Below are 18312 nucleotides of genomic sequence, written 5' to 3'. Positions count from 1 at the left end.
CCCCCGTGGGGACAATCCAAGGGGATTTTTCCACCCGTCTGGTCACACTTGGGGGAAGAGCAGGGATGGAACGAGGTGAGCGGCTCTGACCTGCACCCCAGGAGATCCCAAAGCACACAGGCTGGGAGCTGAATCCCCAAATCCTATGGAAGCTTGGCCTTAGGGAGTTGGGCCGGAATTTGGGCTGGGAAGGTTGGTTTTTGGAGGAATATCCTCTTCCTAAGAAGGGAAGCCCAGGCTGTGCCTGGAACCCTCCAAGTCTCCCTTGGCTGGGGATTTTGGGATGCCCTCAGGGAGTGGTGTCCCCATCGGCAGTGGCCGGGAGGGATGATCTGCATGGGGATAGGGACATGCTGGGGCAGGGAGACATGGACAGCAGGATCCCCAACCCCAAACAAGCCCTTCTTCCAGCCCCTCTGGGGTCCCACTCCCTTTGGAGACATCCTCGTGGTGACACAGGAACGAGGGATGGGGGGGACAGACCCCCCAAACACACCCCCGCTTCCAAAACCTGCTTTTATTTACATTTCAAGTCAAATCACATGTGAACTCTTGGTTTTTTTTTTTTGTATGTTTTTTTTTTCCTTTCCTTAAGAAGAGTGTGATTAGCAAAAAAGACGCATTATTAGAATTTCCAAATAGCAATTAAATATACAAAAATAGAGCTTACAAAAAAACCAAACGAACAAGAGGAAAAAAAAAAAAAAACCAAAAACCAAAACAGCGAATGTTTTAAAAAATATTCTGCTGCAGAATCCGTAGTGTACAAACACGTCTATGAGGCTCCACGCTCCATAAACAGTCCTGGGAGGAATTTACGGGATGGGGGGACGGCACCCGGAGCACCCCCAGCCCTGCACCCGGGAAAGCTGCTGCCGTGTAATACTGACACCCTCCCTCCCCAAAATCCAGGGAATACGAGTTGTGAGGATGGCGGGGGACACCCAGATCTGTGGCTGGAGAGGTGAGGGGGTGGCCCAGCTCCCCACCATGAGGATGGTGGGTTTGGGGGGCTGCCCAGAGACCCCCAGGGCCAGGCTGGAAGCGATGGGATGATCCCAGAAGCCAGGATTTTTGCCTGCCCCCTCCATGCCATGGCTCTCACTGCTATTGGGTGACACCAAGATGGTGCCCATTCCAGGGACTCCTGAGGTAGCCGAGGAGGGGGACAACCACCCCCAGGCAGGGCAGGTGGGGAATCCAAACCCAAGAGACCCCACACAGCCACCACCCGCTGCCCCCCGGGGGTGACACCGGCGCTGAGGGGGCACCCAACCGCACGATCCCGGGGGCCAGACCCCATTTCCTGGTGGGAATGGCAAAGGCAAAGGAACCAAAGACGAAGAGGAGGGAGAAGGAACCGGCCGTGGTGCTCCAGGGTCCCCCCAGTGTTTGGGGCACCGGCGGCGGGCGCGGGAGGCACCGAGAGCTGGGGGAGGACGTCGAGGCGTTCCAGGTGCCACCGCGCTGCTTCCCGGCGGCCACGGCGCTGGAGAAGGGATGTGCTGGAAGAAGGATGTGGTGCTGAGGATCCCGAGCCCCCTCCTCGCCCCGGCAGAGGAACCGAGCCTGGGCTCGAGGGTCAGGCCCTTCATCCGTCGGGATTTGGGGCTCCCCGGCTGCGTCCCCGGTGCTTTGGCTGTGTCCGAGTGCCGCGGGCGGGAGCGGCCCCGGCCCGGCCCCGGAGGGCACTATACGATGTTCTGGGCCCCGGGCAGGGGGCCCTGGGGGGGGCCGGGATCCGGCTTCCCGTGGAGCTGTGCCAGCTGCAGCACCGGCATGTTACACAGCGGGCACACCTTCCGCACCTCCAGCCACTTGATGAGGCACCTGCGGGACACGGGGGGACACCGGCGTTAGTGGGGACACCTGGAGTAGTGGGATCACACATGGAATAGCGGGGACACACCTGGAATAGTGGGGACACACCTGGAATAATGGGGACACACATGGAATAGGGGGGACACACCTGGAATAGTGGGGACACACCTGGAATAGCGGGGACACACATGGAATAGTGGGGACACGTGGAATAGTGGGGACACACCTGGAATAGTGGGGACACACCTGGAATAATGGGGACACACATGGAATAGGGGGGACACACCTGGAATAGTGGGGACACACCTGGAATAGCGGGGACACACATGGAATAGTGGGGACACGTGGAATAGTGGGGACACACCTGGAATAGTGGGGACACACCTGGAATAGCGGGGACACACATGGAATAATGAGGACACAAGTGGAATAGGGAGGACAGACCTGGCATTAGTGGGAGGCTGCAAAAATCCCCCCCTAAAACCCACTGACCCCTCCCCCTGGGGCTTTGCTGCTGCCTCCAATTTTTAATTCATCATTTGGGTGCCTTTATATTTTATTGGGGTTTTTTTTTTTTTGTGTGTGTGTGTGTATAAATACATGGATTTTGTGTAGCTAGGTTTTACATGTATATATATATATATAAAATTTATGTTTATAAAATAGATAATAAATTTATAAATTTATAAAAATAAAATTTATACATGTACAAAAATTAAATAAAATATATACACTAAAGATGTCTATGATACATAAAAATATACATAGAAATTATACATAAGCTATGAATAATATACATAATCATATATATAATGTATATATAAATTAATGAAAATATAAAATATGTGAATAATTATATATACTATAATACTATTACATGTTATATATTCTATTATATAATTATATAACATATACATATAGAAATATACAAAACATACAATACATGGATAATAATATAAAATAAAAATAATATAAAAATAATATATAAAACACATGGTGTATAAGTAAATATAAAAATGTATAATATAAAAATTATTATAAATATATTTATATTATATACTATAAATATATATAGTATATATACTATTGTATATATACTATGTATATATGTGTGTACATATATATGCATATATATATAATATATAGTATATATATTATATATACTCTCTATATAGTATATTATGTATGTATATATAATAGAATATTACATAGTACTGGATAACAAATACATATATATAATATATATAGTATATATATTAATATAGAACATATATATTATATAGTGTTATTATATAAAACACAACATTATTATGTAGTAATGTAAATTTTAGTAGGTTTGCTTTATATAAACCACACATATATAAATTATATATATTTACATTTTTCATGGAATTACAGACTGAACTGGAAGGGATCCATGAGGATCACCAAGGCCAACTCCTGATCCAGCATGGGCCAACCTACAAGTTGAACCCCAGACCCTGGAGCGATGCCCAAATGGTCCCTGCAGATCCCTGGGGAGCTGTTACCGTGGTTCTGGGGATCTATTTTATAAATTTATATAAATTTTATAGATGTAAATACACACACACAAGGGACATGAAGAGCTTGGAATATGTAAAGTGTGTATATATGTCTATATATACATACATATATATCTAAAAATATATATATATAAATGTGAAGCACTTTTGCCAGCTTTTGACTGTATCTTTGCTGCTCCACATGCTCTAATTCATTCAATAAGGGGCTGTGATTCCTGCCCCTGGAATGGGGGTGGAAAAAGCCCCCGGGGAGGAGCAGCAGCACCAGGAGGCCTCAGGCCAGGAGCCCCCAGCCCCAATCCCAGTGCCCACACTTACTTCCTGTGGAAGGCATGTTTGCAGGGACAGATGCCCAGCTCGTCCTTGGGCTTGAACTCCTCCAGGCACACGGCGCAGATCTGGAAGGGTTGGGATGCAGAGGGAAGGTCAGTGGTCAGGAAGCAACGTTTGCACATAAAAATACACAGATGGCTCTGAACCAGCCAAAATCAGAGAATCATGGAATGGTTTGGGTTGGAAGGGACCTTAAAGATCATCCAGTCCCATCCCTTGCCATGGGCAGGGACACCTTCCACTGTCCAGGGCTGCTCCAAGCCCTGTCCAACCTGGCCTTGGACACTTCCAGGGATGAGATAGCCACAGCTTCTCCTGGCAGCCTGTGCCAGGGCCTCACCACCTGCATCAGAGGGGTGAAATCCTCCCTAAAACCTTCCCAAATTTTACTGGCCAGGCTCAGCCTGGGGTCTCCCTTTCCTGGCAGAAGGGACCCTGGAGCCTTCCCAGAGCAACAGCCACGAAGCTGGGATGTGTTTGATGTGCCAGGAGCTTTTAGGGTGCAGGGGGATGGACACTGCTGCTGTCCCCAGGCCTGAGCTGCATGCACAGGGATAACTCTAGGAACAGGAAAAGGCAAAGGGTGCATCTATCCCAGGGCTGGGAAAGCTGGTGGCTGTTTTCCCAGCAGGCAAAAGACTCAGCTGAAAACTCCTTCCCTGCTTAGTCATGACCCACTTTGGATATTCCTGGAGATTTTGGGTATTCCCGGCTGGTTTTCCCAGCCCCCTTGGCCCGGGATCTGTGCCTGTCCACAACAAGGGCCAGGCGCAGCTGCCGGGACCATCCCCCAAGGAACACACACATCCCGAGCTCCCCCAGGGCCTGGGAGAGGCGGAATGATGGAAAAAGGGGAAAACCAAACCCAGAGATGGGGGGAAGGGCTGGCCCCCCCAGGGCTCTGGGTGGCCGCCCCATCATGTTGGAAAATTCCCACCCCATGCTCTGCTTTCCCGAAACACTTACTGTAAAGGCCAGGATCCAAATGCCCAAAAAGGGATATTTTGGAGCAAAACCCTTCCAGCCTTTTGCAAACCCCAGGGAAGAGCCTGAGCTGCTCTATGTCCTTCCCCACAGACTCCTTGTCCTCCCCAAAAGCTGGGAGAGCTGCGGAGAGCTGGGAAGAGATGTAGAGGAGGAGGGACGGAGCAGGACAGAGCGTTACTGCTGCTGTTCCCGACTCTGGCACATTCCCAAATCCCTCCTACAACCCCGGGAAGTGCTTTGAAGTCCGTCTGCCGACAAAAAAAAAAAGCACTGCAGGTCGATTGCAGGGAGGGGATCAGAAATAGGGGCCTCCAGCGGGGACTGCTCGGAACCCTGGGGCCCTCGGGATTTACCCCCGTCCGCGGGGAGCGGAGGGTGAGGATAAAACGTGGGATGGGCTCTGCCCAGGGAATTAAAGTAAAATAAGTAGTGGCTTATAAACAACTGGAGCTGGCACTGAGCAGATGAGTGGCCTCGTGCCCGGGACGTGGGTGGGCATTTCTGTTGTCTTTAGGGGAATAAATAAATCCAGCCCGTGTTTGACATGGGATTCGAGCACATTCCTGCTCAACTTCAGCGGGAAAAACGGGCTGTAAGTAGGGACACTCAGCCCCAAAAGGCCTGGAAGATCATGGAGAACAACGGAGGTGTCTCAGACCTCACGGGGCAGGGAGGGAGAGGTGGATCTACCTCTCCCAGGGGCTGGGGGAGGGTGTTTATCCCAGACTCCAGTTTTCCCTGCCCAGAGCTGCGCTGGATATCGTCACGCTCCGGAGGGGACGTCCCCGCCCAGGGACACTGTTTATCCAAGGCCCAGCTTTCCTTGGCCTCCCCTTATCCACAGCTCCTTATCGCTGCCATAATAATAAGGCAATAAATAATAATAATGGTGCAGTGAAAGCTCGAGGGGAGCCAAGAGGAGGGAGGTGGTTTAATCCACGCCTTTGCAGAGGTGCTTTCCTCCTTTCCAAAGCACACCTGGCTGTGTGCCCTGCTCCCAAGGGAGTAAAATTTGAGGATTTTTCCCCTCCCCAGTGTGAGGAAGAGGAGGGTGAGGGAGCCTTTGCTGCCCAGGATGTGCTCACCTCGTGGAGGTTCAGCTCCTTCACCTTCTCCTTGAGTATAACCTGCAAGACAAAGTGCTGGGGTCAGGACAGAGCTGCTGCTGTGAGCATTCCCAGGAAAAATCTCCATAAAGAGATGCAGTTGAGTGTCCCAGTAGAATTGGGAACCTCCCAGCAAACCTGGCACCGCCAGGGAGTGCGTGGGGCCTTCACCCCTGAGCAGGGACAGGAGGAAGGCAGTGCTGGCACAGACAAAACCACGAACACAAGGACCAAATCCAGGAGGTCTCTTCCCAAATTTAACCCTCCTGGGCTCCCATACTCTGCCACAAGCCCCTGCATGGACATCTGCCACTTCATTCTCACTCCATCCAGGCTGAACACCTGGAGAGGGCCATAAATCCAGGACAACGGTTTGCTACCACCCTGACCCCACCCAGTTTCCTGCTTGAACAACGGATCAGAGGCAGAAAAATCCCATCAATCCTGGAGAAAACAGGACGTGGAAGCAGCAACTTGACACCCACCTCTGGGCCCTGTTTATTTTAACTGGGTATCATGGGTGTCTGCAGGGTAGAGCTGGGATTGCCAAGGGGACATGGAGCTGTTCCCTGGGAGAGCCCTGTGGGTTCGGAGCAGCCGGGTCCGACCCTGGGAGCAGATTCAGACCCCACAAAACATGGTTTGGTGGCTGGGGATGTTCCCACTGCTTGGTAGAAAACCTGGAGACCTGCGGAGGAGCAGGTGAGGGATGGTCCTGGGGGGCCCAGCTGGTGGAGAACAATTAAATCACCAGGGACAGAGATTGTTACAACTGCTCTTCCAGGGCCAAAAACCTCCCAAGGAGAGGATCAGCACAAGGAAACCTGATGGAGTGGCTGCTCCAATGTGCATTTGGCACTAGGCATGAAGGGAAGGAGAGGGAAACTTCCTGAAGGTCATCTCACCTGTTTGTAGGCGTAAAGCTCTTTGTGTGCCTGGTGCCTGAGCCTGCAAGGAAACCAGGGAGAAAGTGAGGACAGGCAAAAAAACCAGGATTACTGTAACACCTCAAACGTTTCCCTTCCCTCCTTTCCAAATCTAATATATTAATTTTTAATTTTTCATTTCAGAACTGAGAATGGCCACATGAAACAACGTGTTTAAGAAACATCCAATTTTCCCTGTTGCTGGGAAGGGAATGTCTCCATCCCAAAGCACACAACTGTTCCCCTGTTCCTCTTTTGAGGACATGCAGACATCACCCACACTGTTAAGACCAGTAAAAGCTGATGGGTAAATCACAAGCTGCCACAAATTTCCCTCAGTTTCCAACCCCTTCTGCTGCCAGCAATTCCTAGACTGGACAGAGTGCTGTTTTCCAGGTGATGGGGACTCAGACCTGAGGAGAGGAAAGCTCCACTCCTACTCCAGTAAGGATGGGAAAGGAGACCTCCCTGCCCCAAGGTTTCCCACCATCCTGCTGCTTGGGCAACGTTGGGTTCCTCAAACTCAGCGTTATCCTCTCAATTCTACGATCAGTTGAACAACATCCACTCCTGGAGCAAACCAGGGGATGGAGATGAATGGGATGAACCTATTCCAAGGACACCTGCTGCAGCGGGAAGTCCAGCTGGTGGCAGCAGGAATTTGAGGCCACAAGCAAAGAGCTGGTTCCATCCCCTCCCTCTCCAGACTCCCCTTTCCAGAGCCAAAACCAAGAGCAGCCTGTTTTCCACAGCCCAGGGCAGCGCTCCACAGGCATCCACTGGCTGGAGAAGCCCATTATGATCCCAAAATAAATACATTTAAAATAAAAAAATAACTAATATTTCCTCTCATTACCAGACATGGCTCTTAGTGAAGTGCTCTGGAAGCTCAGGAGGGAAGACATTTAAGGTAAAGAGTTGGCCAAGGACTTTCCATAAGGAGTCAGCGTGTGGCTGCAGGGCTTGGAGAGCTGTAGGAGTATTTTCCCCAGCCAGTCCTCACTGTGAATTCAGAGGGAAACCCCCTTGCCTGGAATTTAATTTCTCCGAAAATATTATTCTGGGGGCTGTCTCAAACCCCTGGCTGAGCTCATGGGGGTTTTCCAATCCTGTCACGCCGCAGTGGGTGAGTTATAAAAATAGGATGGAAAAATATATCCTTGTGCTCAGATCTCCCCATAAAATGCGGGCCTTAAAAGTTGAGGAATGGGTAAAAACACACCTTAATGCTGCAGAGAGAGATGGAGAAAGTTGGCTCCCGAGTCCCAAATTCTATGGGGAGCCATTCCTCCTGCTCCAACAGTGCTGCCTGGCAGGAACCTTCCTGCAGAACCACGGAAAACACTGCAGCAGGCAGGGAAGGGGAGGAGGAGGAGGAGGAGGCTGGGGTCGCATCCCTCTGCCAGTGACCCCGAGCAGAAACATGAGCAGAAGATGCAGGAACAATAGAGAAAACAGGATGAAACCGGCCCAATCCGCAGGGATCCGGTGGCTGGGAAAGCAGTTATGAAACACAGATGGAGAGAGGCACGGCGTGCGGCTGCAGACCACATACAACGGGAAAACTCTCCCGGAATGGGAATAAACACCCGCCTGACGGATCCTTGGCCACCAAGGATTTGGTGAGCCAAAGCCACTGGAGTATCTGGACCAGCAATGGGGAAGAAGGAGCCACCTGGCCCTGGATCTGTGCAGCTCCGTGCTGTCAGCACAGGCGCTACGATGCCAAGGGTTGGTGCTGAGCTAGACAGGGAGTTTTTCCCAAAAAATCCCTCCCTGGAGGTTATGGGGAGCAGCACGAGCACATCTGGTGCCGGAGCGTGCGAGCTCTGTCCGCTCCTCCACACTTCCCTTTCAAAGCCAGGATCCAGAGCCAGATGGATCCTGGTCGGGCCTGGTGCAGCTGTCGTAAGGAGACCCCGGATCCTGGCAGGCCCAGGGCTCCATCCATCTCGTGTCAAGCGCTGTGACTCCGGAGGAATTTCTGGCAGATGTCTGCCCGAGATAAGGGACCACACAGCGCGTGGCTGCGGATCGTGTGTGTGCGCCGTCACCCAGCCCCCAATTTAATATCCACCTCTCCTGGGCTTTGGGATGTCTTCCTGCAGGAATGGGAGTGCCCTGCTCCTCTGGGGGACTGAATCACCTATAGCAAGGGAACGACTACAGGAATAAAATGCAGAGGGAACACTTTTTGCAGATTTACCTCCAAGATCTGCTTATTTCATGCTCCATAGTAGAAGGAATAAATAGAAAGGTAGGCACTGACTCTTCGCCCCATCACTGTCGCTGTTCCCAGCCCAGCTGGGCTCCTTGGACTCTTCATGGAATCACAGAATCGTTTAAGTTGGAAAAGCCCTCCAAGACCATCAAGTCCAACCATTCCCCCAGCACTGTCAAGGCCACCACTAACTCATGTCCCCAAGTGTCACATCTACGTGGCTTTTAAATCCCTCCAGGGATGGGGACTCCAACACTGCCCTGGGCAGCTGTGCCAGGGTCGAACAGTCCTTTTGGTGGAGAAATTATCCCCAATATCCAACCTGAACCTCCCCTGGCATGACTGGAGGCCGTTTCCTCTCCTCCTGTCCCTTGTTCCCTGGGAGCAGAGTTTGACCCCCTCCTTGCTCCCCCCTCCTGTCAGGGAGTTGCAGAGCCAGAAGGTCCCCCCTGAGCCTCCTTTTCTCCAGGCTGAGCTCCCCCAGCTCCCTCAGCTGCTTCTGCTGCTCCAGACCCTTCTCCAGCTCCATTCCCTTCTCTGAACACAAAATCAGCATTGGATCCTGGCAGGTCTGAATGCAGAAGGAAACAGCCTCACAAAAAAATGGTCTTTTTAGGGGCTGCATTCCCTGCACCTCCTGGAGACTTTGAGCTGCCCTAAGCTGGGTGGGATGAGCCCCATGTGATCCTGCAGAAAGCATGGAGAGAGGATGCTGCAGCCTTCACTCAGGGTGAGTGTGGCATTGCTCAGCTCAGCATCCTTCTGGACTGGGTTTTATGGGACCGAAGGCAACACGATTTTATCACTTTCATTAATTCAGCAGAGACCAGACACAATCAGCCACCTGCAAAACTTAATTTCCTTGTTCTTCCCTTTTTTATCTGTAATTTTTCCAAGAAGAGGTAGCAGCCAGGAGGGACCCCAGCTTTGGCCTGAGTGGTTTGCAGCAGCAGAAGAGCTCGAGATTCACCTGGACAGTGCACAGGTAACGACGATCTTTGCTGTGCTTTGTGCTGAAATCCCCGTAAGACTCTTTTTTGAGCCAACCCAATTAACTAAAAATGCCACTTTCCCTCCCTTTGGAGCTGGCAGCATGTTCTGTATTGACACAGCTGAGAAGCACAGCCCATGTTCTCTCCTCCCCTGGTACATCCTTTATTTAAGGCCTCAGCTCTGGATTTGGGGTGAATACACCAGACACTGGTTTTTCCATGGATGCAGAGGAGAGCTGCACGGGATGCTCTGATTCAGAGCAGGCCATGAGAACCAGGGTGGTGTCACCAGCCTCACTTGGTATTTGCCAAATATTTGCAGATGTGGAGTCACAGGAAAGCAGGGAGAGGGAAGGTGTGGGCTGTGTTGACTCTGCACCTATGGGGATGCTGTTATCTGCAAATAACCCCTATGGATACAAGTGGAGCTCCTGAGGGGATCGTCCTGGCCCTCTGCCTGGGTTGGTCTCTCTGCCCTTGCAGGTGGGTGGTCCTCATCCTGCTCTCCACCTACAAGGCTCCCCAAACCCCACCAAAGCTCATTTTATATCCTCCACAAGCTGTGATTACACAGCAGCTTCCGTGGAGGCGGATGCTCCTGGGACACTGGCACAGCTAAAACCCACAGCACGGCAAAACCCTCCAAAACAGGGGCTGCAGGATCCTGTTTTGGTTCTGTTTTGCCAATAGAAGAGCTGAGGGAGGAGGTCTGAAGAGCCATTTGTAGAGTCTCTATAGAGTTTCAGGCTATAAAGGGATCACTGGATGATCTAATCCAGCCTCCCATCTATCATAAGTCGCTAAATAGCACCTCGGGAACAGGAGCCAAAATGTCTCGTCCAGAAAGGTCCTCGGTCTTGATTTAAAGACGTGAAGAGACACAGGACTTGCCACTTCCTTGCTGGCTCCTTTCACCGGTTACTCACCCTCTCTCTTACAACACGCCTCCAACTTCTATATTTAAAGATTTTCTGGCTTGACCTTCCAGACATTACTCCTTGTTATTCCTTCTTTGGGGCAGAACACACCCAGCGAGACCTGGTGCCCAGGAAAATACTCTCAAAAGCCCAAAACACCACTTCATTTCCCAAGCGAGCTGTATGGATTCGAGCTCCACCTGAGCCTTCTGAACACCTTTGGTCTATTTTTTTTATTTTGCATCCCCTCCCACCGGTGTCCCAGTTAAAATGCAAACACTGGATGCAAATCCCAGCACAGACCTTGTTAACATCGAGCACCATGATGTTAATGTGAACAACCACCTCGTCTAGCAGGAGGGACAATTGTGGTGCACCTTAAAACACCTTTTTCTTGTGCATAATTGTGGGGAAAAAATTAAGATGTGATGCCCATGCAGCCCAAATCACCCCTGGGTAAACCTGGCTCTGGGCTCATCTGCATGTTTTATGAGGTTTTGCTTCGTACAGAGCTGAAAATGGGTGGAAATTATCAAGTATTTAGAAGGTGACATGGAAATCTCTCTTCCCAGGTCTACGAAAGCAGGACAAAATATTTTTAGCACCTTCTGGATAGAAAACCTGGTGGGAATGGCTGCTGTGAGCAGGGCTCCATGGTGCAAGGAGAGACTGGGAATCCGTCTTATGGAGACAGAGGGAGGGGATGCAATGGATGTATGACAAGCAGGGAGCTGGGGCCAGCTGAAAAGCCAGAGAGAAGGGAAAGGGCATGGAAAAGCTGGAGAGGAGAGCTCTGGGCACACAGGATTTTGGGTGCCACTGCTGGCAGTGATGCCCTCTGCTCCCAGCCACAGGGAGTGGTGTAGCCAGCCCCCCATCCCGGGTTCTCAGCACACCTCACCCCCATCACCACCTCAATCCCCAGGCACTGCACTTTTCCCCACTTGGCTTTTGTTTTCCCTCTGGTAGGAAGAGTTTTCTCCTCTCAATTAGCAGCCCAACAATCTCCCCAACAGCCCATAAAATAATTAAAATAAACCCCAAACTGGAACAACCTTTGGCCCTCCCGTCCCGCTCCCCATCGCTCAGATTAACACATCAACTCTGCATCATTAATCTCCAAACTGCGCTGTTGAAGGAGCAATTTGTGTCCAATAACCAATGGAGCAGGTATTAAACATTCCTTAAGCACATGGGACACGAGTTACTCATTACAGAGGCAAACGTGTTGAAACATTAAGCAGAAAGCAGGGACCGTAAAACGCCCCTTCCCAGGCTTTTTGATTCCATGCCTGCTTGAGCACACGTGTGTCTCCTGGTTTTTTTAAGTGGATAATGTGACTGCCTTGAGGGGCGTCAGGTTCACAGGAAGACAAGATGACGCCACCCTCTTCTTGGGATGGAGAGGGATCAGTGGCAGGCTCAGAACCAGGGAAGCTCTTGGGGAACACTCCCCTTACAACCTTCCCTTACCTGATCAAGTAGCAACAGAAGAGCAAACTGAGGATGAAGACGAAGATGGCCGTGCCGAAAACCACGATGTATATGTTGAGAGGAAGGTTCTGGAACCCGATGTTCGGCATCCTGAAACTGTAATGCTGGAAGTCCGAGCTCATGGGTAGGCTGTGGAGACAGGAAGAAAACACATGGATGTGAGGCTCTTTCAGGATGCACTCTGGAGACCAGCAGTTCCTCCAAAGGGAGGCGGAGGGGGAAGAAGGTGACTTCTCACTCGTCCCCCTCTGAGGTGAAGCCATCCTTGCCCAAAACTGAGCCCCCAGCTTGGTAAACCTGAAAACAAAGCGGGCTGGATCAGCCAGGGCTGGGATTTTCCCTCTCCCGCTGTGAGCTTCTCCTCCAGCTATTTTCCTTACACACGTCACCCTTCCAGTTAAACGCTGCATCAGATGGATGGCTGGGAATTGCATCCAAGCAACCCTAGTGTCCCTCAAACCTCTCAGTAACGGGGTAAAAATACTGAAAGCAGCCAGAAAGCCTTGGAGCAAGGCAGTTTTTCCTTCCTTTCCCCTCCAGCAGTTTCCAAGACCGATTCCTCATCCCTTACAATCCCCCCTCCAAAAGCATTGAGGGTCTGGCATGCAGTGCATCGCCAGCAGAAGGGAGAGGACACGGATATTCCCAGGCCATGCAGCAGCACCGCCGAGCGAAATCACAGGGAGACTATGGAGTCTGTAAAAGAGGCTTTGTTTGTTTTCCCATGTGAGATCCAGGTTTGGTGGTTTAAGAGCATTTTTGCAGGTTTCAGCTTTAACTCCCCAGCACAACCCCCCAGGAAAACCCCGAGGCACCGGCGGCCAAGAGGAAGGCGCGGCGATTTTGGCTGTCACGTACCACGCCTGGGACGCGTGACCAGAACCTCCCTCCCCTCGGAGAGCCCCGGTTAAACCCCGAGCAGCTGCCTGGGATAACGACTGCAGTGTATCATCTCCCCCCCCACCCCCCAGGATTTTAATTGCACTTATTTATTATTCCTTATCTTTCCATCGTTTTCTCCGAGCCATTCGCCCTCGGATGAGCCCAACCGTCGCTGGCCAGGCACAGAGTTCCCCCACCCCCAGCTCAGAAAAGGAAGTTACAAAATACACCTTGTTTTCCCTTCTGCCCACGGGAGAGGGCTGGACGCGGCGCGCGATGAAGTTTGGCAACAAGCAAGGAAAGTACCTGCAGTCTGAACGCTGTTTGCCAAATAAAATCACCGAGGGATAAAAAAAGCCTCCCCTGGAGCGGGGAGTTTTTGACGGCGCAGCAATTGTACAGCTCCTTGCTTTGCACGGGGTGAGAAGACAATGGAGAAAATGCAGGATCTCAACCCAAATGTGCCAGGGAGCGACGCTCCAAAATCAGAGTGTCCTCTGAGTGTCCCTTCAAGCAGCATCCTCACTTCTGAATCTCTTTTTCCCCTTGAGGTCTCTTTTTTGCTGAACCCTTTGGGCTTTCCTCTGTCTTCCCATCATAATCTCCAGGTCTAGACTCACCTTTCATCCCGGCTGCCCCACAGGCTCTATCCCCTCACCACAGGCAGCATTCCCACAGGCACCGAACACCCGCCCGGGAGCCTCCTTGCTCCGGCTGCTTTCAGTTTCCTCAGCTCGCTGGAAGTTTCGAGGCGACTTCTGGTAGAGCCTGGATTTGATTAAAGCCTCCAGAGACCAACACGCATGTTCAGAACCTCTCCCGGCCAATGTGGAAACGCCGCAAGAGCTCGGGGAGCCGGCACATCCCCCTGCCAGCGCCGGTGGGGATGGGATTTTATAGCCCAGCAACCACCCGGCAGCTCCCGCTCCTCCACCGACGCTTGTTCCGCTCCGCTGAGCTGGTTTGCTTTGCAAATAAATAAAAAAAAAAATCTCCCAAACCAGCCCCCAAAACCTTTGTTCCCGGCTCCGGCAGAGTTAATGCGCAGCTCGGCGTCGCGGAGCGGGGTTGGGTTTGGTTCTCAGCCCTGCTCCGTTTCCTGGGTCAAAGGGGTCTTTGGACGGTCACGCTCAGAGCACGAGGATGTGTCTGCAGGATGAGGCTCTGGCTGCCCCACCTCGCCCTGGGGCTCGTGCTGATAATCACCAGTGTCAGCCAAGGTTGGCCGCCTCCAGCCCCTCAACCACCCCGGAGAAACGTCCTCCATCTGGGAAAGTTCCGGATGGTTTTTTTGCAAGGAAGAAGAGACCACTCTTGGAAAAGAGGCAACAAAACCAACCGGCGCAGGACTTTCATTTTTCTCTCCTTTACAACTCCTTTAACTTCTGATGCTCTTCTGATCAGAGCCAGGGTTTTGGCTCAGCAATTCCACCAGGAGATTCCATGGCAGAGGCGGTGGGTAAGGAGGATCCAGGCTGCATTTAGGGCAGCAAATCCCAGGAAGTCTGAAAAATTCCGGACGGTTGCGTGCACCTGAGCTGTGCCGCTCTTGTACCAGTCCCCAAAACCATCACAACCCTTGGCAAATAAACAGTTGGCAGAAACAGAGTTCCGACCCACTCCCAGCATCCTACTCTTTCTTTCCAATGGAACCACTTCCCAAATATTTTGTCTCAAAAGGACATCACCGATGCAGCCATGACCTACCTGCCGGCCATGCCGTAGGGGCTCAGCCTCCCAGGACAACCCTTCAGTCCCCCACGGTGCAAGTCCAGCGAGTCCCACACCAGATTCATCCAACACCCACATGGAATAACCTTCTCCACATCGGAGCTGCCCCGGTCCTCCCTCCCTCCTGCTGCAACAGCTGAGAAATGTTACAGCAAAAAACACAGAGGTTAAAGGGGGAAAATCAGTTATCCTGCCCAGGATCCAGGAAACTGTTAACTTTAAAAGACTCCAGTGAAATCTGATGATTCCAAGCAGCCAAGCTTTGGGGTTGGGTTTTTTTAAGGCGAGTGTGGGGGGGAGGAACTGTATTTTAATCTGCTTCAGATTTGCGAGAGAGCAGCCAAAAGAAATAAAAAAGGAGGCATAAAGAAGGATGAGAAGTTTCTGGTGCAGAACAAAAGCCTCCCTGTTGCTCTCTCCGTGGCCAAGGAATCTCAGAGCGGGGAGATGATGCTTGTGGGGCACCCATGACCCCCAGGAGGTCCCTGCATCCCCCACAATGGGGGGCACAAGCTGCATATAGGAAAGGGGCACTGGCAGAGGTTTCCCAGAGAAGCTGTGGCTGTCCCATCCCTGGAAGTGTTCAAGGTCAGGTTGGATGGGGCTTGGAGCAACCTGGGTAGTGGAAGGTGTCCCTGTCCATGGCAGGGGGGTGGAACAACATGGTCTTTATGGTCCCTTCCAACCCAAACCATTCCATGATTCTGTGATTCTGTAGCATATAGAGCATAACAAGGAACAAGTATGCTGGGATGCAGAGAGCCAGAGGGGGCAATGCCACAAGGAAGAACAACCCGAGCTCCACGTCTCCTTCCTTCCACCCTCCAGTGTCTCAGCCACGTGGGGCCAAGCACGTCCAAGTTTCTCCAGCGAGGACAAAACCGGGCTTTAATTAAAAGCCAGGTTGTGGTTAATGGGCTATCGAGCAGTCAGGAAGGGAGTGTTACAGGTCAGCCTGAGCTCGCCCTTTGATTACACCTTGGGCTGTTAAAGGCAAACCTCCAGAAGCCACGTCGCCAAATTAATCCCCATTAGAGCCAGAGCGGGCACTTAATGCGCGGGGCCAACCTCTCACCCAGAGCGTCCCTCGGAGATGGCAGAGGGATTAATGAGGGAGGCAATTATCTTCTCACAGGTAGAGACACTGAGGCAGGGAGGAGGGGAGTGAGGCAGAATCCCTGAGCAGGGGGGGTGACACCAGGGATGCCACTGTAGGTGATGCCATGAGCATCACCCATGGGCTGAAAGCCGCAGATTTTTGCTTTCCTGCTGCTTTGGCACATGGATTTGAACTGCGTGCTCCTTCTCGGGGTTTTACTTATTAAAAGGAGCTGCTTGTCCTCTTTTTAAAAATTTTATGATTATTTATTTATAACATCAGTGCACAAAGGGGCCACGCAAGTGCTGTGCATCATCATGCCTAAATACAGTCCATGCACAGGGTGGAGGGGTGGCTTCTGCCTCTGCTGTTGTGAACAAAACCCCATTTTTAGAAGGATTTAAGTTATGTTTTCAAGAAAAACAACTTTCTCTGCAGGGATTCAAAGCAAACTCAGACTGGATCTCCTCAGCCATTAACTGGGGAAACTGGATGAAGCTGTTGGTCTGAGCAGCATCCCATCGGCCAGGCTGGCGAGGCCAACCCATCTCCAGGAAACACTGAGCTTTAAAAATACAGCAGAGCCAGACACAGGCAGGTCTGGAATCACGAATCTCAGGGAAGAGCCAATGCTAAGCCATGGCCAAACTCCAAGTTGAAACATTTTATCGATGGGAAAGATTTCAAGCGGGCGTGAACAGCGTCTCGAGTTTCAAAGGCGTTTCGCAACGTGTTTCAGACAGGTTTAACCAAAAGCCTTATTAACTCGGTTGAAAGTTAAACTGGGAGCAGCTGACAAGACCTTTCTGAAACAGCCCAAGTTGCGCTGCAAAGCGGGGTATTCTTCCATGGAATGATTCCACAACAGGAAGGTTATTTAATGGCTGTGAGTAGCAGGATAATATTTAAAAGAAAAGGATTTTTCCAGGTGTTAAGAAGCAGCGGCCGGAGATGCCTGCATTTAACTCGCAGGCAAAAAAATCCCCCTCGTGAACCCCAAAAGCAAAGCGAAGCCCTGACCTCAAGCAGCTGGAAGGAATTTCCTTCAGCTCCATCTCTGGAGCTGGTCCAGCGCCAGGATCCGCAGCGATGGGAAAATCACAGGCAGCTGCAGAGCCAGCCCCGAACCAGCACCGCTGTCGCCCTAGAGGTGCCACGCAGCTGCACTGCCTTTTCCTGGGATGGAGCAAGGGGAAATCTCAGTGCTCCAGGTGGGAGTGATTGCCTTTGCTGTCCCAAACTAGGGAACAACTGGATTAAGAGTGAGGGGAAAGCAAAAACTCTTGGCATGCTGTGATTTTATAGAGCTACGATGGTACTGTGGGGATGGTGCTGCATCCAGCGCCAGCTCCGAGCATCCAACCTGACCCACATCCTTCATTCCAAACATCTGGCAGTGAGTGAGGAGGAGCGTGAGCGATGGCACAGGGCTTGGCAGTGTTAATGATTAGTGGGATTAATCTGCTGGGAAGGGGGAGCATCCCAACAAGTCCCTCACATCACAGGTAGAGTCGTGCAGACATCCAGCAAAGCTCGGATGAGGCGATGCAGCACCACCAGCAGCAACAGAAACAATTTTTGGGTGTCAAATGGAACAAAAACCTTTTTGTTTCACCCATTTTGGCCATGTGCAGGCCTGGGGGGTGGTGGTGGGTTTTTGTTGTGTGCCTGGACAACCAAGAGACCAAACCAACCTCCAACCACAAATCACTTCGGACTTTTGATCCCTTCTCCCCAAGAGCGGATCCGATGCTTTTTTTGAACGAGAATCAGGAAATTTCCTGGCTGCATTCCCTGGCTGGCCGACACCAAACACAAAGCCTTAACCCTCTCCACTGCCTTTGGGCAGGGGACACAGAGTGATGTGACAATGTGCCAAAGCAATCAGCCACTGGAAAAGAATAGGGAAGTCTTTCTAAGGAAAGAAACACCCGGCGGCGCAACTGGTACCACTGCCATTTCCAGCAAGTCCTTTTGATTCCGGGCAGTTTAACACACAAACAATCCCAGAACCTGAAGACTGAAGAGAACCCTTAAATGGGAAAATGTTTTTGCTGCCATTGGCAGAGGAACGTGCAGACGTGGGGCAGCTGCAGCTCCCATCACCCAATTTAAAGTCAAGTTTTCTCCCAGAGCTGTTGGAAAAGCAAACCAAAGGTTTGCTCAGGGCTGATTTTGCAAGTTCCAGGAAAACAGGCAAAAATAAACAGAAAAAAAAATAAAAATCAATGGCGCTTTTTAATCCTCTCTGGAGGAGGG

At 51.2% G+C, this 18312-nt stretch overlaps 1 protein-coding gene across 8 annotated transcripts in view; it reads right to left on the bottom strand.

Moving 5' to 3' along the window:
• Nucleotides 1-502: 502 nt before the first annotated feature.
• The window catches only part of RNF24 (ring finger protein 24), a 30212-nt gene continuing 12402 nt past the window's right edge, over nucleotides 503-18312 (bottom strand). For 7 of the 8 annotated variants that reach the window (XM_064653570.1, XM_064653568.1, XM_064653565.1 and 4 more), the window contains 5 exons: nucleotides 12321-12470; nucleotides 6697-6739; nucleotides 5771-5812; nucleotides 3684-3763; nucleotides 503-1830 (listed from right to left, as the gene is read on the bottom strand). In XM_064653570.1, coding sequence (XP_064509640.1) covers nucleotides 1692-1830; nucleotides 3684-3763; nucleotides 5771-5812; nucleotides 6697-6739; nucleotides 12321-12463 — 447 coding nt within the window. In that variant the 5' untranslated portion in view covers nucleotides 12464-12470 and the 3' untranslated portion in view covers nucleotides 503-1691. Of the gene's footprint in view, nucleotides 1831-3683; nucleotides 3764-5770; nucleotides 5813-6696; nucleotides 6740-12320; nucleotides 12471-13843; nucleotides 14335-18312 lie in introns of those variants that run through there. The other variant, XM_064653571.1, reaches the window with a different exon arrangement.

Source organism: Pseudopipra pipra, chromosome 4 (genome assembly GCF_036250125.1).
Source record: "Pseudopipra pipra isolate bDixPip1 chromosome 4, bDixPip1.hap1, whole genome shotgun sequence".
Classification (NCBI taxonomy): domain Eukaryota; kingdom Metazoa; phylum Chordata; class Aves; order Passeriformes; family Pipridae; genus Pseudopipra; species Pseudopipra pipra.
Note: the sequence above shows the minus strand (reverse complement) of the source record. Positions and strands in the feature narration are given on the sequence as shown.